Raw genomic sequence first — 22786 nt, forward strand, 5'->3', positions numbered from 1 at the left:
AAATTAAAACAGAACATCTAAAAATAAAAACTAATTCAAAATATAAAAATACAACTACAGTATCTCAACGATACTAAAATAGCACTGGATATTACCTGTGGTTCAACCATCAAATAGCAGGTCAAGTGAAGCCCATTGCATTGCAGGATATAGTACTTCGTGCAGTAAGGTCAATTGTTCACTTCTTGTTTTGGCAAATGCAGTAATCTGGTTATCCTATACATATAGATTATTCTAGTATACATACCTAATCCTGCAGCAATAGTGTGAGTATAATGGTAGTATTCAGTATGAAACACAGACAAAAAATAACAGAGAAAGAAAGATGGAAACCACTGGCACATGGGGAATTTATATATTCACTATCCTTCACATGGCAGATATATGAGCTAGAACAATAACATTCTTTCGATTACATCATTTTCCTAATCACAAGAATTATTAACTTATTCAATAAGAGTCTGGAACTGAGATTGGCCTGATCTTCCATCTGTTAGCAGACATTATGATGAACTAATAAACCTGGTTATCTGAAAACATAGATTAGAAATAATATTATTATAAAATGTGATAACCCCACTATAATGTGTCCTACAGCAATGAAATAATAATATTTGCAGAGTAAACATATGGCTAGTGAAAATCAGAGCGGATGTGTGAATAATGAATATCAATATAACGTAACTGCACGCTGGACCGTATTACTCCTGAAAGACTATGAACTGATGTGTACTTTGATGTGACTGCTGCACCATCTTAATTAAAATCTCCAAATTATAATTCTGCCTGGGATTCTTATGGCAGGGCAGAGTAATGAATGACACTTATGCCTTTGACCTCCTGTCTAATGCATCTACCACATGTGTGTCTCTCATACATTCTAATGAGATCACCATGACAGCCTCTTCTCTTTCTCATTTACTGAATGTTACTCAATAGGAAGTTTTGCACCAGCATTTTGATTGATTTGTTTAAGCCTATAGTATCTTACAATGATTCTCCCAAATAAATGCACATATATTCATTTTGGTTACACAGACATTTACTCAATGTCATGAGAAAAAAAAAATCCTTGTTGTATAGAATATTTACAGTTTAAAGTATAAACACCGTAAATACATGATCTTAGATCTACCTATCCACTCAAAGGCTTTCAGTTGCCAAGAGAGCTTTTGGTTTTCAGCCATATGGAAAGATCTATGTGCACCTAAATGAAAATAGCAATAGGCAAGACTTGGATTAAGGTTTACTCCGGGCATTCAATTAAGGAGAGAGCCTGTCAAAACTGATGCTGTTTTTGTCATCTGTACTGTATGACTTTGAAAACCTCTGAAAAAAATAATCTTGACAGCAACACAAGTCCATAAAATGAATCATCACACTTTGTAATACTGCAAAATGAATCTTATCTAAAGGCAGTGACATATACAGGTCCTTCTCAAAAAATTAGCATATTGTGATAAAAGTTCATTATTTTCCATAATGTAATGATAAAAATTAAACTTTCATATATTTTAGATTCATTGCACACCAACTGAAATATTTCAGGTCTTTTATTGTTTTAATACTGATGATTTTGGCATACAGCTCATGAAAACCCAAAATTCCTATCTCAAAAAATTAGCATATTCCATCCGACCAATAAAAGAAAAGTGTTTTTAATACAAAAAAAAGTCAACCTTCAAATAATTATGTTCAGTTATGCACTCAATACTTGGTCGGGAATCCTTTTGCAGAAATGACTGCTTCAATGCGGCGTGGCATGGAGGCAATCAGCCTGTGGCACTGCTGAGGTGTTATGGAGGCCCAGGATGCTTCGATAGCGGCCTTAAGCTCATCCAGAGTGTTAGGTCTTGCGTCTCTCAACTTTCTCTTCACAATATCCCACAGATTCTCTATGGGGTTCAGGATCAGGAGAGTTGGCAGGCCAATTGAGCACAGTAAAACCATGGTCAGTAAACCATTTACCAGTGGTTTTGGCACTGTGAGCAGGTGCCAGGTCATGCTGAAAAACGAAATCTTCATCTCCATAAAGCTTTTCACCAGATGGAAGCATGAAGTGCTCCAAAATCTCCTGATAGCTAGCTGTATTGACCCTGCCCTTGATAAAACACAGTGGACCAACACCAGCAGCTGACATGGCACCCCAGACCATCACTGACTGTGGGTACTTGACACTGGACTTCAGGCATTTTGGCATTTCCTTCTCCCCAGTCTTCCTCCAGACTCTGGCACCTTGATTTCCGAATGACATGCAAAATTTGCTTTCATCCGAAAAGAGTACTTTGGACCACTGAGCAACAGTCCAGTGCTGCTTCTCTGTAGCCCAGGTCAGGAGCTTCTGCTGCTGTTTCTGGTTCAAAAGCACACGCCTGTGCACGGTGGCTCTGGATGTTTCTACTCCAGACTCAGTCCACTGCTTCCGCAGGTCCCCCAAGGTCTGGAATCGGTCCTTCTCCACAATCTTCCTCAGGGTCCGGTCACCTCTTCTCGTTGTGCAGCGTTTTTTTTGCCACACTTTTTCCTTCCCACAGACTTCCCACTGAGGTGCCTTGATACAGCACTCTGGGAACAGCCTATTCGTTCAGAAATTTCTTTCTGTGTCTTACCCTCTCGCTTGAGGGTGTCAATGATGGCCTTCTGGACAGCAGTCAGGTCGGCAGTCTTACCCATGATTGCGGTTTTGAGTAATGAACCAGGCTGGGAGTTTTTAAAAGCCTCAGGAATCTTTTGCAGGTGTTTAGAGTTAATTAGTTGATTCAGATGATTAGGTTAATAGCTCGTTTAGAGAACCTTTTCATGATATGCTAATTTTTTGATATAAGAATTTTGGATTTTCATGAGCTGTATGCCAAAATCATCAGTATTAAACCAATAAAAGACCTGAAATATTTCAGTTGGTGTGCAATGAATCTAAAATATATGAAAGTTTAATTTTTATCATTACATTATGGAAAATAATGAACTTTTATCACAATATGCTAATTTTTTGAGAAGGACCTGTAGACATCCCTAAAACAGTTACTCAGTTTTGCAACAATGTATTCAGTGACTTATAGGAGGATGTTGGTCTGTTACTCAGAGAAGAGGATCTGCATGTAAAGATAAATGCAAATGTTCACATCATAAAAACTGTACTGACCACATGCTTTACGACCAGAAATATGAAGTGTTTTGATGCATTTATCTCATACCTGTTTTACCAACAAGTCTGTGTATGTGACTGAACGTAAGCACTACACTGAATCATCAATGAACTGACTTTAGCTTGAAAAATTACACTCTTGCGTCATTGACAAACTATTTTCCTGTTGACACAGTAAAGCTGTTTTGACACAATCAGTGCTGTATAAAGCACAAAACAAACAAAGGTGACTTTGACTTGACTCGACTTAAAATATCTAAGAAATAAAAAAAGCAAAAAGAATATAATTGTATAGAATTTTTTTTTACTTTTTATATATATATATAATAAAAATCCTTTATTGAAATTTTGTCCATTTTGTTCCAACAGAACAAACAAAGCATACCAAAAAAAAAAAAAAAAAAAAAAAAACAGTTCAGGCAGACCTTAAATGCACAATTCTCAAATCAATTATTAATAAGATAAAATAAATAGGTTACAAGGGAAGATACAACAACATTCACAGGAATAGGCTTCTCGTTGTGAACTATTACAACTTTTTTTAAGAACATTATAAGCAATTGTCCAAAGTAAGAGAAACATAGTCAAAAAAAGGTGTCCATATCCGTTTAAATACATCTGTAGAAGAATGTAACATACATGTTAAAAATTCCATTGGGATGAGCTCTTTCACAAGGCTATGCCATTTTTTAATTGAGGGAGTCTTCTCACTTATCCAGAACATCAAAATGTTCTTTCTTGCAGCAAAAGTTAAAATACTAAAAAGTCTTTTATGATATTTATTCAAAACAGTACCCGCTGGCAGACCTAGAATAAATGAACAAGGATCAACATCAATTGTCATTCCCAGAATATTGCCAATGTGGTGTGCAATTTTCTTCCAAAACAACTGAATTTTGTGACAAGACCAAATACAATGGATATAATTACCAACTGATATTTTGCATTTTGAGCAATTAGGGGAAAGTTTTGGGTCCATTTTATTTCTGATGTAAGGGGTAATATGTAGCCGACGTATTATTTTGAATTGAATAGCACGTGCTCTGTTACACAATTGTATAGAATTTTTGAATAGGCCTACTTTTCTTACGGAAATTTCTTGTAAGATATCCCCTGTAGTTTTCCCCCTTCTTTCTTTTTTTGTGTTTGTTCCTTTGATGCTACTATGAATGTAACTGATAATAGCTGAAAACACTGTGATCCTCTTTATATGTAGGCTTATGCTATGTTATATCACTGTTCTTGTTATGCGATAAAAAAAAGCCTGTGTATATAGCAAATGTCTCCCTCCAGTGGTACCAAGCGTATAAAAATTAAAAAGGTTAAGAAATAATAATTTATAATAATAAAAATAATCAAATTGTATAGATAAACTTTCTGGCTGCCTTTTAGATGCAGAGATCGTTTTTATACTGAATAGTTTCATTACCAACATACTAGTATTTTATTAGAATATTTGCTTTTGTGTAGGCCTATATACAACTTTGCTAAAAGTAATAAGGGATTAAACATATAAAAGTGTCAGACTGAAGTGTGACATCCTTTAGCATTATAACCAACGCATACATATAAAATGTTTCTCTGTTTCTTTATACTGATAGCCATCAATGCCAAACAGCATGTATTTCTCATACACGGTGGTATTTCCAGAGTAATGAGAGAGTGCTTCTACGGAGGCCACGTGATCTCTAAACCCCGCCCTCCAGTTTGCTCGTTGACGTCACTCCATTTCACTCCCAGCGTGCCCCGCTGCAGCCATCATCATCTTGAAGTTCAGTTCAGAGCAAGATGGCGGATAAACCAGGTATGGCTGAATGGGACGTGCATAGTTGAATATATTTCACTGCTGGATGGGAAGGCTTTACAGAAAGCGCATTCTCTTATTTATTCCTGCGTCTGAAGGCATGAATGGAGTGAATGTTAATGTTGTCGTTTGCGCGAAGTGCGGCTCAAGGCCTCGATGCGGGCAGACGCGAGTCATGTCAAGGACTTTCAGTAACATCGGTTACAGTCACGACTGAATAAAATCTTCAGTACATGCAAATTCTTCCGTAGTGTTTTTCTGAGGTATTCGAGATAGTGAAGCGTGCTGGTTAGCTATCGACACCAAACATAAGTCTATAGAGCCTGACAGAGTCCATTCAACTCTTTTATAGCAGCAGTGTTTAATTTTGTTGGTTAATATTGTCATTGTGCTGAAAGTCTCCAGGATAAGACCAAATAATTCTAGCAACTATATAGTAGCAATGAAATATAAAATAATGAAATGAAATGTTATGGAAGTGTTTATACAGAAAAGTATAGTTCTTGTGTATCTATACATCATGGTACTGAATAGTTATGTTTTGTTGTAGTGTTGAAAATTTTTCTAATATATGTCAAAGCAAACAAACATTATACCATGGTGCATTTTGTGTCTGTTTGGTCTGATTTGAAACGAGTTTATTTTGCATACGCTTCAGTGTCAGACTGAAGTGTGACATCCTTTAACATTATAACAAATGCATACAGCTATAATTTTTTTTTTTTTTTACAAACTAGTTAGTTTTCGGTTTCATTTGAATGCACAGGAGAACTAGCTTACTGGGATCCTCAAATAAAACCCAGTGAAATGTCTGTATTTATAACTGTGTTTATTCAATGTATTTTTTCCTCTAGTGGCCCTGGCCCAGAAGAGGCTTATGGACGTCAAGCTCGGACAACTGCCCTCATGGTTTGGAACAAGAGACTTCACCCCGAATGGACTTCTTGGTAGTGTTCGTGGAGGTAATCGCCAGTGTATATATTATTAGAAAAAATATCTTTGATCAGTATTGCATTTGTTTTTATTGTAGCTGTTGCATAATATTTTCCCCAATCAAAAATTATTTTAGGATATGAGCGATATTACAACAAATACATCAATGTGAAGAAAGGTGGCATTGGTGGAGTTGCCATGTTCCTCGCTGGTTACATCGCCCTGAGCTACCTCTGGGAATACGATCACATCAGTAAGTACAAACTGAATGTTAAATAATCAGCAGTAGCGTGTCCTTCACTGTTGTACTGCTGTCTAAATTAAGTGTCCCTGAAAAAGTGTTTTCTTGTCCCCCAACAGAGCACGACAGGTGGAGGAAGTACCACTGAAACCCACTGGACCACCAGGCCGCTCAAATCTCTCGTCTGCAGCAGTGATCATCACACCTCAGCTTTCTCTGTTTGTGACCAAGAATAAAATTTACGTTTATTTAATTTTGACTCTTTATTGAAAGTATACAGTATGTTGGCTGTATGTGAAAGAGCTTGATTAGTGTTCACATTTCTTGTGATGAATTAAACGTTTATGAATTTGATTGGGGTTTAATAGAGTTTTTGTATGTCACGACTCGAGCATTAGGATGGTTTCACTTGATTTAAAACAGATTCAGTAGTCAGCAAACAAAGTGGTCAGTAACACCGCAGCCCAGATTACTAGGGAACATGGAGGAAGTCTTTATTCAGGTAAAAAGCACCTTTCAAAAGATAAAACCACATTAATGTATTTGATATGTGCTACTTGTAATGCTTAGAAATATATACAAAACATGTCCAAGATAATGGTTTCATCAATCCAGTTGATCTTTATTGTAACAAGCACAACAACCCAACAAATCAGTTTCATTTAATATATACATGAAGCATCTTGATAGACTACAAAGTGATGTCCTTTCTGCCTCTCCAATTTTGGATAATCTTGGTTGCTAATTGACAACATTTTCTCTAAAAACATACGTTTCATATATTGTCCTCTAATTTCAGCACTGCTTTAAAGTTTAAGCAATCAAGGTGCTTGTTGCTCCAATACAAAAGACTGTAAGGTTTCATGTGAAAGAGAAACTAAAATCTGTATGAAAACGGTGGTTACTAATCATTCTATGTTTTCAATGTGTACTGTAACTGAGACGCACTTGGCACATGGACAGTGAGGTAGAGCCACATTTATGTCCCTCAACTAAAGCCTTTGGAACACATTTGAAGAAATTGAGCATTACGTGACTTGATCACCATTGGATCATCTACAGTGAATGGGTGCCATCAGAATGAGAGTCCAAACAGCTGATTAAAGCATCACAGTAATCCACGTGACAGCAATAGTCCAAAACAGTTACAAACAAACATGTCAGCTGATTATGAACTTGTATTTTGGCCAGAACCAATGGTTTCAAGTTAAAATGCTTTAAATGACAGATTTGTTTTTTAAAAACATGCAGATTCTCACTTCACAAGATGGTAATTGATAGAGTCATTTGGATTATTGTGATGTTTTTATCATCCGTTCGGACTCTCATTCTGACGGCACCCATTCAATGCAGAGGATCCATTGGTGAGCAAGTGATGTAATGCTAAATTCCTCCAAATCTGTTCCCGAAGAAGACAAACTCATCTACATCTTGAATGGCCTGAGGGTGAGTACATTTTTAGCAATTTTTCTTTTTTGGGTGAACTATTTCTTTTATGTACCAGGGATAAAATATCTCACTTTGCAAGTTATTGTCATGTTTATTGGAGATCCTTTTTGTAAAAAACTTTACTGTCCACTCAAAAATGCCAGGTGTCCTTTTGTGCATTTGTTTGCGTAATGGCCCTTCTCACCGCACTGGAAAAAGCAAACAGATACTGAATGTGACTGTACATTTGAGAATATCATAGTAGTATGTCAAAAAAAAATTATTTTCTGCATAAAATCAAATGGTGTCCCACCTTGTAACATGTAACTTGATCCAGTGGACGAGGACCGCGAGGTCCACCCATGTTGTTGTTAGAGTGCACTATCCCAGCAGCATTTGGCATTCTCTGGTTGTTGTTGACATATGTGTTGGTTAACTGGATGAGTGACTGTGATGACCTGTTTGTGGGCTGCGTGTTTTGCTGCTGGAGATTAAAATTAAGATTAAACATTAGTATCAAGGTAAACATTGAACATGTTTTGAAAAAAAAATAAAAACCCCACAAACCTTTTGCTGAGACTGTGTCTGTTGTGGTAATGGTGGCTGTTCAGTTGCACCCATAGGGAGTTCAAATCTTGGGCTAGGAATTACAAAATAAAAATTAATATGGTTATAATTAATGTAGAAATGTTTATTTAAATCACACATATGAATATGTATGTGCAGAAATTGCAATCACAGATACTCACTGCATAAATTTGCATGACTTGCCCTCTGGACAGAAGCCGACAAGGTAATTTACACAGATGACTCTTCTTGTGTGTCTGTGCCTGCAATCCGGACCTAAAGGGAAGGTGAGGGGGGAAAAAAGAGTTTATTTTTTCCTATTACAATCCATTTAAACATACTTGTTAAGAAATAATGTAATTTAACAAAATTCAGTGTAAAGTCATGCTGATTTACACAACTACTCTAAATGCAAATACCTGGAAATCATTGCAAAAGACTTACCATGCTTACAAAAGCCCCTATCATACCACGGGCAATCTTTAATCTTAGATTCTGGGTCAATGTGCAAAAATGGGCACTCTTTATTACTGCACTCCCCTGTAAAAACACAAATTATCAGCACTATGAACACACGTACAGTAGAGAGTGATAGATAGATAGATAGATAGATATGAAAATACTAACCAAATTTAGAGTAGAAATAACATTCAGGCATCTTTGTCATGTCATACTCATGTAAAAATTCACACTGGTCTCCTTTCTTGCATAAACCCCTAAGCCAGTGCTTGCACACCACGGTCTTTTCTCCACTGATGTGTCTGAAAGGACACATTCCACCTGTCAAAAGAGAAAGCTGTAGGGTCTGATCAAAGCAGTAAATCTGATTTACACATGAAATCTTTAAACTAGTTTGTGAAACACATGCCTTTTATGCAGGCTGCTCTCATGAAGAACTCGCACACAGCTGCGCCAGATTCTGAAAAATAATATTTTGTGTCATTATTAAAAGTCCTCTGTCCTAAATGATACTTATATAGCAATTCATCTCATATATTGAAAATAATAAATCAGAAACACTACTGTAACTGAAGATTTAAAACAAATATTAATCGATGATCATATTAACTTACTATCCATTCCTGGAAAGGGCAATGGTTGAGCGCCTAACTGTTGTTCTACAGCAATTTCTAGATCAAACTTAATATGATCGACACTCGCGATTAATTCCTGCATTTTGGTAGTATATTTGGTATATTTCTACCAGCAGCAAACACTCTTATATTTATAACACCTAATCAGAAAACTAAAAGAAGTCTTGATGGCTAACAACTTATCAGTTTGCCGTTAGTCAGGTTTAATTCTAGACCTCAGTTGACAAAATAGCGAAAAAGTATGCAGACTTATTAGATGGGTAAATCAGTTTTTAATGTAAGCTCATGAGTAAGTTGGTAAAGATAAAGATAAACATTGTAACTAAACAGTTCAATGCAGAACCGTCGACTTCCACAGCGCTGTTCACGAGTGACCCCTGAACTCCAGGCCGCACGAGCGATTACAATAGCATCGATTTTCTGCGTCCGAGCGAATGCAGTTTTTAAAATAACGATGAGTCATTTTGTCATATTAATATTAAAAAGTGTGTCAACGACCTTTAGTGATTTGTCGTTAGATTGCAACTTTGAAGGCACAAAGAAAATACGACCGGATGATCTCGATCAGTGTGTTGGTTGTTGATTAAAAGGTCTGCTGTAGTTCCTAGCGCCATGTAGCTCCCTATAAAGCGTGTCAGAGGGACCTGAGGTTACGAAAATAACAAAATACGATAAGCGTATTAAATGAGGCTTATATTTCATAGATGTAAACTACCAACCAGAAGCTTTTTTCTGTTGTTCTCAAATAAATCCATACTATAGCGATTCTATCATGCTCAGGACACCAGGACTCAATAAAATTGAGTATTTTTTGTTAAATGTCAAACCCTTTTGTGTTTCTAAACGTATTTTCTATTTAAAAAAAAAAAAAAAAAAAAAAAAAAAAAAAAAACGAAAACATTTTAATTCAAACGTATTTCTTTACTAGTATTCTTTTCTATTACCAGCGCATGCTTATAACATATTTCATAAAAGCACACACTCAAAGAAAGAGATACAGTGCCCAGAATGATTAAGATACATCACAGTTTAATAAAAAAAGCAAAGCATACACAATCATATCATTTTTACAGATCCAACATCATAATGACACCTCAATAACTGTATTAAAAATACAAATCAAAGTTCAGTAAGTTGTAGCCGTCTTGACTCATCCAGAACATCCTCTGCATCCACAGTGAGTGCACTCAATGATACGACCCTAAGAAAACAAAAGAACAAGTGTAGGACTTTGAATAAATTAAACCTTCTGAGATGCCTGGGGTCAAACTGACCCCATCACTCTTTTGGTGAAAAAAAAAAAAAAATAAATAATAATTTACACATGCAGAATAATTTTCTGTTGTGTTTTACCTTTTCCTGATGAATCTCTCTCATGAGAGGCTCTATTGCCTCAAAATATCTAATGAGTAAATATCATTTATGCCTTGGCATAAATTTACATTATTACTGTACTGCATATGAAGGCCAATTTTTGTCCTTTTCAGAGTTTCATATGCCTTTATTTACGATTTCATACAATAATGTGTTTAAAAACACAGTACACACATTTTTACAAGCATCTATAAAAAAAAAAGTTTGTTGTCGGGTTTACATATTTTACATTTCCAAAAAAAAGCTGTTTTCCTCATGGTGACCACCTAAATGTCCCCACAATGTCAAAAACTTCACCGGTTTTACTGTGGATGATGTGTTTTAATTTGGATGATACGACTGATTTAGAGGAACACATCTCAGAAACGAGGACGATGTTTTTTCTATGTAAATGAAACAAATAAATGAAATATATGAAAAAAAAAAAACAAGTCATGTTTTGTCCTAAAAATGTGTTTAAAACATTGGGTAGGCAAAGTGTAAGTAAATAAAAAGAAATTATATTGTCAGTTTGACTAATTTATTGATACACTTAAATATTTGGGATCAATTTGACCCCACACATTAAAAAAAACATGGTTGAAATTTGCACATAACAGGAGGGTGAAACAGCTTTAACACTGCATAACTTACCACTTCCAGCTTGCCCTTGGGGACCCTGCAGATGCAGTTTGTTCCAAAGTTTGTGTCGCGCGTCTGAATGCACCGCAGACAGCACAGATTTTCATAGCCCTGTTTTTTCCATTTGGCAATCAGATTCTTGTCTGCATACCCCTCTTTGATGCAATATTCATAGAGCTCTGCGAATGAAAACAAGTTATCTCACAGAGAAAGTAAACAGATGTCGAACTAAAACCAGCCCTACAGTGCTGCACCTCACCACCACACCTCGACTGATGGCCTTTCTCTTGTAGAAGAGGTCGAAAATGTACCGGCTGCGCTGGTGATGAAGTCGGAAGATTGGCCACAGGGACTCGACTTTACGTTTGCCCTCATGTGGCTCGGTTTCAACTGTGAAATAAAAAAAATAATTAAAATAAATTAAGAAAAAATAAAGCATCAGTTAACGGCATCGTAGCAAATGCATAACAATAGATAACCAATAGATAAATAAAAATAGTGACACTGAACTAATTTTCTGTTTTAAAAGAACAAATCACACATGTGCATATTAATGCTACATCACACTAACATCCACTCAGTTTAATTAAACGTCCGTGATAAACAATCGACTTGTTAGCTTTCTGGCTAACTTGGTCTGTATTGAACAAACCTTCGCGCATTTTCTGGTCCAGCTCGTCGAGAGTCGGCTCTATGAGCTCCCAGCCATCTGGAGGTGGTTTCCTACTCCTTTTCACCTTAGGCATTATATTATTTAAGCAATATAAGGTCCTCTCGGTTATTTAGCAGCAGCGAGCCGCTGAAGATCTTCCCCGATTTCTGTCGCCGAGCGGATGACGTCACGCTAGAGGTCCTTTTACTTATAATTATTCGCAGCATTATTTTATTTGAGATTCCATTACTAAAATGGATGGCATTACACCTCTTTCATGTGTCAGCAATGGTTTTATCATGTTCAAATTGTGATGTTATTCTCTCTTCCAGCATATTGCATCAGGCTAGGTGTCCGATCGAGTGCCTGAGTTTAAATATAGGAACATGGACCAGCTGGCTATATGCTAATCGATGACTGTACCAGCTTAATTGTGGAATTTTGTATTTGTTTTAGTTACTTTTTCGCCCTCGAGCCAAATAAAACCACGTATTATTAATTACTGCCATTTCGTATCAACAGAGTTGGATACGCGACCTGATATCATAACTGTACCACACTTTTGTTGGGACTGTTTTGTTTTTATATCAAGTCAGGTTTAATCTTCATCATGCCTAAAGGAGGTAAGAGATCATTTCGTTGTGTATGTTGTGGCAGCAGCACACGTCATGAGCTCGTGCTCGTTCACACACTGTCGTCATAGTCCGTTCTGATGATTGACGTCATTGTACTTGTAAACAAAATATTACGTGTTAACAGGATATTTTCACTGAGAACAATATTATTAGAAAATGGTTTCCCATGGGATTTTTTACTTTTTTAAAAAAATTGTTTATTTTAGGAAAAAAAGGTGGCCATAAAGGTCGCATGAGAACCTACACAAGTCCTGAAGAAATAGATGCTCAAATGAAAGAAGAAAAAGAGCGAAAAAAGGTAAGCTGTATTACAAAATCAGACTTAAATATGAAAAACCTTAAGAAATATGGGTAAGAATGAGGTTGACACTGAAAGCAAGCGTTAACATTTAAGCAAAAGAGATGAAACAGTCCACATGAAAAGGAAATTGACAATTCTTTCTAATTTTAATGTTATTGATCCCACTGTCAACAATTCATTCGTGTATATGTTCCATTTCTTTAAAAAAATTGTAATAAGATTTTTAATCAAAATAATCACAACTCAATAACTCCAGAAGCACAGCAGAAGATGATTGATTCACAAGAGCTCCACTCACTGCAACCGCTTTCTGATTCAGCGCCCATCTCCAAGTCAGACTGGCTAAACAAATTCATTGATGCATGTGGTAATGGTTTATTTAACAATGTAGAATGAAGAAGAAGAAGGTGCAGCAGTGAACGACAACCAGAGCGAGGACAAACTGACAGCATCAGGTTCAGAGGACAGTGACGATGAGGGCTCTCAGGTACGTTTTCTCTCAGAATGATGACAAGTCCATATTCCTGCAGAGCTATCCACCGTCTTATAGAGCCTCCTGCAGATTTATTTATCAGAGACGGCCGTGGCAGTACATACTGTAGACATTCAGCCAGACTGTCAGATACACTCTTGCTCAGTGTAATTAATGTGGAATCTTACTGGGTGCAGCAGAGCATTGCTCGTTGATTAATCACTGTGTTTGGAATGTAGGAATTATAAATGTGGAATGTCACAGTCGTCAAATTGATGAAGTTTAGTTGGTGATACTTAGATGTAGAGTTGGCGATAGCAGATGCTGTATCAAATAATTTAGTGCAGTTTTTGTAGGAGCTTTTGCATGAATGCACTAATGGCAATTTGAAAACAAACTGATCTCTTGTCTCCATCAGTTTAATTTGAATATAATATACCGTTTTAAGTATGTATTAATATTTATTTAAGTATTAAAACATAAAAATTGTTTATGTTTTAGTAATTTTGTTATGTGCTTTTGTAATTTTTAGTATTTTTGTATTTCTATTTAGCTTTATTATTATTATTATTATTTTTTCAGTTTTATTAATTGTAGTACTTCAGCTTTTTAATCTTAAAGCATTAGTTCACTTCCAGAATAAAAATTTCCTGATAATTTACCTAACATGTTCATGTCTTTCTGTCTTCAGTCGCAAAGAAATTAAAGGGTTAGTTCACCCAAATATTAAAATTATGTCATTAATGACTCACCCTCATGTCGTTCCAAACCCGTAAGACCTCCGTTCATCTTCGGAACACAGTATAAGATATTTCAGATTTAGTCCGAGAGCTTTCTGTCCCTCCATTGAAAATGTATGTACGGTATACTGTCCACGTCCAGAAAGGTAATACAAACATCTTCAAAGTAGTCCATGTGACATCAGAGGAATTTATAGAAGCATCGAAAATACATTTTGTACAAAAAAAAAATAATAAAAAACGACGCTGCTGACGTTTTCTCTGGTGCGCCCAATAACAAAGAGAACACGTCAGCAGCGTCGTACGTCAACAGTCACAGCAGTCGCGTTCACAACAGACCCGGAAGAGAAGAAAAAGCGTAATAAAGTCGTAATTTTTGTTATTTTTGGAACAAAATGTATTTTCAATGCTTCAATAAATTCCAACGGACCCTCTGATGTCACATGGACTACTTTGAAAATGTTTTTATTACCTTTCTGGACGTGGACAGTATACCGTACATACATTTTCAATGGAGGGACAGAAAGCTCTCGGACTAAATCTAAAATATCTTAAACTGTGTTCCGAAGATGAATGGAGGTCTTACGGGTTTGGAACGACAAGAGGGTGAGTCATTAATGACATAATTTTAATATTTGGGTGAACTAACCCTTTAAGGTTTTTGAGGAAAACATTCCAGGATTGTTCTCCATATAATGAACTTCAGTGGTAGCCAATGGGTTGAAGTTCAAATTGCAGTTTCAGTGCAGCTTCAAAGGGCTCTATATGATCCTAGCCGAGGAATAAAGGTCTTATCTAGCGAAACGATTAGTCATTTTCTTAAAAAATAAAAATGTACATAGTTTTTAACCACAAATGCACATCTTGCACTAGCTCTGCGATGTGTGTCGCAAATTAATTTATGATGTAATCTGTGTACTCCAGTTCAAAAAGGTAGGGTAGGGCAAAAAACTCCATCTCATTTTCTCCTCCAACTTCAAAACTGTCTGACATCATTGTTTTTACCTTTTTTTTGTAAAGGGCATTTGACTTTCTTTGCACATTCGCTTAGATGGGTCGATACTTCCGCCTACGTCACGCATGACCTTTCCAACGTGACTACATAATGCATGAAGTCACGCTGGTGCAAGACGAGCATTTGTGGTTAAAAAGTATATAAATTTAATTTTTTTTTAAGAAAATGACCGATTGTTTCTCTAGATAAGACACTTACTCCTCGGCTGGGATCATGTAGAGCTCTTTGAAGCTGCACTGAAACTGCAATTGTAACCTTTAACCCGCTGAGCACCACTGAAGTCTAAATCTATTTCCACTGAAGTAAGAAAGACATGAACATCTTGGATGACTGATGGGGGTGCGTAAAATATCAGGAAATTTTTATTGTGGAAGTGAACTAATCCTTTTATATTTAATAGTTTCTTTTAGCTTTATTTCAGTTAATGCAAATGATTGTAATAGTTTTAGTTAACAACTACCAACACTGATCTCCATTTTGTCACAGAAAAGGAAGGGTGTTGAGGGTTTGATAGAGATTGAAAATCCTAATCGAGCCGCCCAAAAAACAAAGAAAGTCACAGACATAGAACTCGAGGGTCCCAGACAGCTTTCCAGAAGAGAGAGGTAAGAGACACTGGGGTGAGTGAAGCTAACAACATTTTCTTCAAGCTACTTAATATCCTCTCATTATTTGTCCTCATTTAATGTGACACATTTTGTTATTTGTAGACATCTAGACTTGTGAATCTGTTCCCTTTCAATATACTGCTTTCCATATTTCAGAGAAGAGATTGAAAAGCAAAAGGCCAAGGAGAGGTATATGAAAATGCATTTAGCAGGAAAGACAGATCAAGCTAAAGCTGACCTCGCTCGACTCGCCATTATTAGAAAGCAACGCGAGGAGGCTGCGCGGAAAAAAGAAGAGGAACGTAAAGGTAAATCGCCAGCATTTGTTTATGTTGTAGAGCAACTTGTGAAAATGTCTCGCTGTAAATCAGAGATTTATTACTGTTTTCTTCTTTGTCACTGTAGCTAAAGAAGCAGCGGAGGCAGCAGCAGCAGCAGCTAAAGGACTACACACGTTGTCTCTCAAATAATGCAAATAGTGGATTCTTAAGATGTTTTGATGCATTTGTGGACAGTATATGATTATATTGACAGTGTTATTCTTGAAGACAAACCAAAAGAGAATGTGGGATGCTATAACACAACGTTCCATTCAAAAGGAATATTTCAGAGTATATTAACCTAGAAAGCAGGCATTGAATTGTCCAAATAAAATGCCTTTGTGAGAGCTCAGATGCTTCACTCTTAAATCTTAACGCTTGCTTTCACTCAGTGATATAAGGAATACATATTTATTAATATATTCACACATTGCCACACATGTAACTGAGTCAACTTTGCGGTCTCAGTTTAAAGGATTATAGTAAGAACAAAAATGGAATAATCTGTCCTCAGTTGTAAAGAACCTGGTGTTATTTAGAGTGATGTTCTGATAGTATTCTCTTCTTCAAATAATGTAAAAAATAACATACACCAATAAAATGTCAGAACTTTTTTTGAAAATTGTATTTGTATTGTTTTATATATCTCAGTAGTAGTTTTGACTGAGGTGTAGTTTTGTATTTGAATTGATTTATATTCAAAATGTTGTAGTTATTAAATGTATTGACAGTCTGCATTTATTTTTAGATCATTTTTAGAATGTATAATGTATAAGAAACACTGTCAAGTTTATTTTTAGTTATAGATTTTTGTATTATTATTATTACTACTACATATATTTGTATTATCATTTTGGACACAACACCGTACACTTGTTCTCCAATTCCCAGAAAAGCTCAGGGTGACTGTAGCATGTATTATCTGAGATATTAACAGAAAAATGCCGACTACAAAGAACAAAACCACGCCTTTCGTTGTGGGCGGGGCAGGATATTGGTTAGCCACGCCCCGCGGCTCGTTGATTGGTCTCCAAATTTCGCGGACTTTGACACGAGGGTACCTAAAAGAAACTTTTCACAGAAATTTGGAACGGAGAATTCATTGCTTTTGTAAAGGTAAGTAGAAGGAAGGTTTTCTTTACATATCACCACATCTATATAGAGAAACATTGTTTAAAGCTTAGGTAACGGAGAGTTTTAGTGGATCAAATCAAAACCTTGTGACTGCATGTGCTCCACATTCTCAGCCGATGAATGTCGATCTGTTAACTCATCATTGTGCAAATCGGTGCATAAAGAGCGCGTTCACATTGCTGTATGACATCTGTGTGTCAAAGAATCACATCGTTTTAGTTTTTATAAAGTAAGCATTTGTCCCTTAGCCACACGTCATTTAATATGTAAGTTTATAGTTACAGGATGTATTTCGCGGGAAAAATGTAACCCTAAAGGCAGTAGTTCCGGTTTATGTGTCGCTCTATAGCTACGAATCTAATTTTATCTGTAAAGTTTTGGACAAGACGTGGAAAAAACCTACTCAAAGTTTTGTTTCGTAATCTATCAGAAGCGTGCTCAGTGAGGGCAGCTGCAGTTGCATCATTTGATTGACAGCTCAGCGGGGTATTTATGGTTATTTATATACGTGTACAGCATTATTAATTACATTTTTTTTTTTTCAGTTTTCGTGTAATTTTAATTTGTGTTTTAGTAATTTTGTTTTGTGCTTTTGTCATTTTTATTCGTTTTTGTTTAGTAAAAAAAATGTACCTTCATGTATTGTAGATTAAGTAATTTTAGCACTTTAAACGTTTAAAACTTTTTTTTAAATACTTCATGAAATATTAATGTTATTTCAGCGTTATTTGAATTAAAGAAAACAATTTTAATAGTTTTTGTTAGTTAATAACGCTGCAGCTGTGTGCACCACATTGCTGATTAACTGAATATCAGTCTGAGCAAAACTCAATAGATACTGAACAAGAAACATTATACTGTGCTTTTGATCCAAGAATACTCTGCTTTGAAGTTAAAGAACTCAAACTCAAATATGCTTTTATTACAAATTATATAACCAAGTGTATACAATATGTTTTGCATATGAGGCTCTTCTAACATTTAAATATTATTATTATTATTATTATTATTATTATTATTATTATTATTATTATTATTATTATTATTTATTATTTTTATTTTCTCTAGGGATCATCAACTATGGCACAGATCAACGGCCATAACAATAAAACATGGGAATCTCATAACAAGATGATGCTGGAACCTCTGAGCACAAATGATCCTGAGGTAAGTCAGTGATTATATATACAACCAGCCTCAAGACTGTATTATTGTGAATCAGTGAACCAATGCAGTGACCCACGAATTATATTCTGCTGAGCAAGAGGAAAAAAAACTTTTGTTTTGACTTGTTCTGGGGCTTATGATGAAATCAGGTCTCCTAGACTCTGATCTGCCATGTGACAGGCCGCTTTAACCCAGCTGTGCTCAACTGGAGTTTGATTAATCAATCAATACTTGTGTCATTGCTTGTTGTTTGTTTATAGCATTAATATATTTCTGTGTGCACTAGGTATTTAATATAATAAAGAAGGAAAAGAAGAGGCAGACGTATGGATTAGAGCTCATTGCCTCTGAGAACTTCACTAGTCGGGCTGTTTTGGAGGCTCTGGGTTCTTGCATGAACAACAAATACTCTGAAGGTTATCCTGGTCAGAGGTGACTATTGTGCAATGAGATTTTAATGTGATGTTACATTACAATTTTACATTGTTGCATTTGCCAATAGGATTAGTGTTGTGTAATTTACACTTGAACTTAGACATTGTGCATATGCATTAAAAAAATGTCAAACTTTGTTTCATGTTTTTAGGTATTATGGAGGCACCGAGCATGTAGATGAACTGGAGCGTTTGTGTCAGGAACGAGCTCTCAAGGTGTACGGCCTCGACCCGGAGAAATGGGGAGTGAATGTTCAGCCGTACTCTGGTGGGTTTGTTTCTGTGTCACTGGACTGTTGCTGTAAGAGATGATGTAACAATATGAAACTTTAACACAAGCGCACATTGTTTGAAAAAATGTTTCTTTGTTTCCTCAGGGTCACCGGCGAACTTTGCCGTATACACAGCCATAGTGGAACCTCATGGGCGCATCATGGGCCTTGATCTTCCTGATGGTGGCCATCTCACCCACGGCTTCATGACCGACAAAAAGAAAATCTCAGCCACTTCCATTTTCTTTGAGTCTATGCCGTATAAGGTGACCTTGTGATTAAAATCAACATAGTGGTGAACTCTAAACTGAAGTAATGGGGAAAATTGATGTTGTGTAATTTGCTGGTATATTATACATATTTTTTTTTTTTTTTAAAGTGCAATTTATATATATTTTTTCAATCTAGGTCAATCCAGAAACTGGATACATTGATTATGACAGACTTGAGGAAAATGCTCGTCTCTTCCACCCAAAACTAATCATTGCAGGTCAGTGCTGTTTCTAAGGAAATCTGATAATAAATCTTTTAATAATTTTAGTTGTTGGTCAACAAGTTTTTAAACCCACCCCCAATCTGACAGGTGAGATGTTGTTGTTGTTTTTTTTTTTTTTTTTTTTTTTATTACACTTTTATTCAGCATTTTTCTCAACTATCCGATGTGCTACATAAATCATTTGGAGAAAAAACAATAGATTTTGCAAAAATAATTACAAACCAGTACAGAAACATTTTCTGAACATCCCCTCTTTTTGCTAGTAGTCAGACAAACAAATTGGCCTGCTCTTATGGACTGGTTGGAGGGAAAAAAAGTATTTCAACATCAAAAGAAGTGACAAACATCACATGTAATGTTTCTGTGTACCATTGTGAGGCACCAGCTGTTATTCCCGTAACCTGGACTACAGTCGCTTGAGGAAGATTGCAGATGAGAATGGCGCGTATCTTCTGGCAGACATGGCTCACATCAGTGGTTTGGTCGCAGCAGGAGTCGTTCCGTCTCCGTTTGAATACAGTGACGTTGTTTCCACCACCACCCACAAGACCCTGAGGGGCTGCAGGGCAGGAGTCATTTTCTTCAGGAAGGGTGAGTTCAGTGTGATTTGACCTGTCATACTAAATCTAGGCCGTTGACAGCACTGTCATGATAAACTCTTGCATTTCAGGGGTTCGTAGTGTTGATGCAAAGACGGGCAAGGAGACCCTGTATAACCTGGAGAGTCTGATTAACCAGGCAGTGTTTCCTGGACTACAGGGTGGCCCTCACAACCATGCCATTGCAGGTAAGAGCTGATGTCCTCCGAGTGTTTTGACAAGATAAGATGAGATAAGGTTAGATAAGTTTGCATTTACACTAGGAATGTCTGATTAATCCATGATTTATTAATCAACATGTATTTTGATTAAGCTTGCTATTTAATTTAGTTCAGTAACCATCCATTTAGAAGCTGAAAATACAGTCATCTGATGTTAGAGTGCACAAGTATTTCTCTGTATGTAAAGATTACATTCACTGTAAACACGGGACAACAAGTACCATTCGTTTGTCGGCCCTTTATCAACCCAATCGTCAGTCATGTCAGTGCTTGCCACGAGAGCATGCAGGTACACTGTAATTTTATTATGACCAGTCTAGAGGTATGTTATATGTATGTACTGAATTTAGAGTTATAACTTTCAGTGGGGACATAATTACTGATTATAATGACTTATACTGTCTTTTTAGGCATTGCTTTGCATTGCGCCGTGTAAACATAAAACCATGTCTACCAAACTACTCTACATTGCTCAAATTCGTGTTTGAATCATCAGTGGCAAATTCTTTAAATATGAAAACGTACTTACAGGCTGTGAGTCAGCATTATTTGTCAGAACTCCGGCATTGTAGGCTACTCTTCCAGAAAACAGTCCTCGTCATCCATAAAATGCACTGCGCACATCTGAATATTTGGGTTGAACTGTTCTGGAACAGTGTTGTAAATACAACTTAACCACTTGTTTTCTAGTTGTGTCCTCTTTTGGAAGACCAAACAAAGTAGTTTCACTTTCACAACGAAACCAAAGTGTCTCCACGACATGACGGAGGCGGCGGCAGCAACAATACTACAGCGAGAATCAAAGTTACGCCTTCTTTCTTTGCGTGAACATTTGGGCGGCATTATGGAAATCTTCCCACACGGTGACATAGACATGTGGGGGCCTGTTTAAACGAGGCGTTTTAGGAGGGCGTGGACGAGTCTTGACTTTTATAAAGAATATCTCTTTGGGTTTGAGTCTTTAGTCTTTGCAACTTTAGGCATCTTATCTATTCACAAACAGCTTGTAACACTCCAAAGTGAAAGGAAACTTGAAAGCGCATTATATGACACCTTTAATATCACCTAACATAAAGTACATACAAAATATGTTCTTTATTTAAATGAGTTTTGACAATCGATTGTTAATGTTCCTGCCAATTGACATCCTTAAACTTATTTCAGATTTGTTCTACCCAATAAGTGCCTTGTTTATTGAAATGTTCATAAAATTGTAAAATTCTCTACCAATTAAGTACCAATGTGTTTTTTTTATTTATTTGTCTGATTGTTTGATGTGATGCACAGGGGTTGCTGTTGCTTTGAAGCAGGCTCTGACTCCAGAGTTCAAGACCTATCAATTGCAAGTTCTGGCAAACTGCAAGGCTTTAGCAGCCACTCTAATGGAAAAGGGCTACAAAGTTGTTACAGGTGAGTTCCTTAAGGATTTAGGTATAAATTATTGGTAAATAAAACTGTTGTCTGAGGGTGACCGAGATTGGATACAGTTGCAGCTGTGTTCAATTTATCTTTTGTTTTTATATTTAGGCGGCTCAGACAATCATCTCATCTTGGTTGATCTGCGTTCAAATGGAACTGATGGAGGAAGAGCAGAGAAAGTCCTGGAGGCTTGTGCCATTGCCTGCAACAAGAACACCTGCCCAGGTGCATAGTATAATAATAATCAATTATTAATAGCTGTGTAACTGACCAATCCTTTACAATGAATCTGATCATGTTGGACATCTTTTTTGTATATTTTATTACAATAATCTAATAAGTTTTTCCACCGTTACTTTTTCCAAACTTTGTAATGAGGTGATAAAAGCGCCTTGCGCCCCAGCGGTCTTCGTTTGGGGTCTCCGGCTCTTACATCTCGAGGACTTTTGGAGGATGATTTCCGCAAGGTTGCTGAGTTCATTCACCGGGGTGAGTTTTATGCAATAATGTAACATTAAAGAATATTATACCTGATATTGTAATTGACAATATGTGTATCTGCCCTCAGGCATTGAGTTGACATTGGAGATCCAAAGAAACATGAATCCTAAAGCAACTTTGAAGGAGTTTAAAGATGAACTGGCTCAAAATGAGAAGTACAAACTGAAAATAAACGTAATTCAAAAGGAAGTCGAAGACTTTGCTGGAAAGTTCCCCATGCCTGGGTTGCCAGAGTTATAATGACTGTCTTTGTGACTATTTTCTCTTCCTGGTAAAGATTTCTATTGATTTAATGGGCACAAAGGCTTGAATACCACTCAGCAGTCCACTGCAATTATCAAATGGTCTGTTTTTGATCAGACTTTTAATTGGTTTCTTTACAGTGTTTCTAGTCATGTTTCCTCTCATTTCTGTGGTTAAACCCATTGTGATATAAGCAGTGTAATCTATGAAAAGTTTTACTGTACACTTAAACAGATCAACAGAGAAGAAAATAACCAACTGGCAACAAAGAATCTCTAAATGCAGTGCTAATAAAGCCTGGAATATTGTAAATGTGAACATGTGACTCAATCTTTTTCTTGCTGATTAAG

General features: G+C 36.4%; 5 protein-coding genes across 7 annotated transcripts; 3 read left to right on the forward strand and 2 right to left on the reverse strand.

Annotated features, from left to right (window-relative positions):
* Positions 1-4812: 4812 nt before the first annotated feature.
* LOC109047776 (ATP synthase subunit f, mitochondrial-like) lies at positions 4813-6376 on the forward strand. Its single transcript, XM_042721387.1, has 4 exons — positions 4813-4949; positions 5804-5911; positions 6019-6135; positions 6243-6376. Exons 1-4 carry the CDS (start codon positions 4934-4936, stop codon positions 6269-6271), a joined length of 270 nt encoding a protein of 89 aa, XP_042577321.1. The 5' UTR covers positions 4813-4933; the 3' UTR covers positions 6272-6376.
* A 344-nt stretch (positions 6377-6720) lies between these two features.
* On the reverse strand, positions 6721-10083 carry LOC109047726 (cleavage and polyadenylation specificity factor subunit 4). Of its 2 annotated transcripts, none has more exons than XM_042721376.1 (8): positions 9192-10083; positions 8987-9037; positions 8746-8898; positions 8563-8658; positions 8301-8394; positions 8119-8191; positions 7865-8032; positions 6721-7760 (listed from the first exon to the last, which is right to left on the reverse strand). In XM_042721376.1, exons 1-8 carry the CDS (start codon positions 9292-9294, stop codon positions 7692-7694), a joined length of 807 nt encoding a protein of 268 aa, XP_042577310.1. In that variant the 5' UTR covers positions 9295-10083; the 3' UTR covers positions 6721-7691. The 2 variants fall into 2 exon arrangements, with proteins under 2 accessions (XP_042577310.1, XP_018956467.2); XM_019100922.2 differs by having other exon boundaries at positions 7865-8035; positions 9192-9813.
* Positions 10084-10224: 141 nt separating this feature from the next.
* LOC109047768 (protein BUD31 homolog) lies at positions 10225-12059 on the reverse strand. The gene is made up of 4 exons (XM_019065433.1): positions 11860-12059; positions 11475-11597; positions 11220-11386; positions 10225-10413 (listed from the first exon to the last, which is right to left on the reverse strand). Exons 1-4 carry the CDS (start codon positions 11951-11953, stop codon positions 10363-10365), a joined length of 435 nt encoding a protein of 144 aa, XP_018920978.1. The 5' UTR covers positions 11954-12059; the 3' UTR covers positions 10225-10362.
* Positions 12060-12064: 5 nt separating this feature from the next.
* On the forward strand, positions 12065-16564 carry LOC109047764 (28 kDa heat- and acid-stable phosphoprotein-like). Its single transcript, XM_019065422.2, has 6 exons — positions 12065-12482; positions 12701-12792; positions 13187-13282; positions 15509-15627; positions 15787-15938; positions 16036-16564. Exons 1-6 carry the CDS (start codon positions 12470-12472, stop codon positions 16098-16100), a joined length of 537 nt encoding a protein of 178 aa, XP_018920967.1. The 5' UTR covers positions 12065-12469; the 3' UTR covers positions 16101-16564.
* Positions 16565-16925: 361 nt separating this feature from the next.
* Positions 16926-22754, forward strand: LOC109113413 (serine hydroxymethyltransferase, cytosolic-like). Of its 2 annotated transcripts, none has more exons than XM_042721361.1 (12): positions 16926-17066; positions 18153-18251; positions 18538-18683; positions 18838-18953; positions 19063-19223; positions 19366-19447; positions 19832-20044; positions 20124-20240; positions 21561-21683; positions 21801-21917; positions 22071-22181; positions 22261-22754. In XM_042721361.1, exons 2-12 carry the CDS (start codon positions 18165-18167, stop codon positions 22431-22433), a joined length of 1446 nt encoding a protein of 481 aa, XP_042577295.1. In that variant the 5' UTR covers positions 16926-17066; positions 18153-18164; the 3' UTR covers positions 22434-22754. The 2 variants fall into 2 exon arrangements, with proteins under 2 accessions (XP_042577295.1, XP_042577300.1); XM_042721366.1 differs by lacking the exon at positions 16926-17066 and adding an exon at positions 17458-17570.
* Positions 22755-22786: the final 32 nt, after the last annotated feature.

The sequence above is a fragment of the Cyprinus carpio genome, chromosome A3 (genome assembly GCF_018340385.1).
Source record: "Cyprinus carpio isolate SPL01 chromosome A3, ASM1834038v1, whole genome shotgun sequence".
NCBI classification, from domain to species: Eukaryota; Metazoa; Chordata; class Actinopteri; order Cypriniformes; family Cyprinidae; genus Cyprinus; species Cyprinus carpio.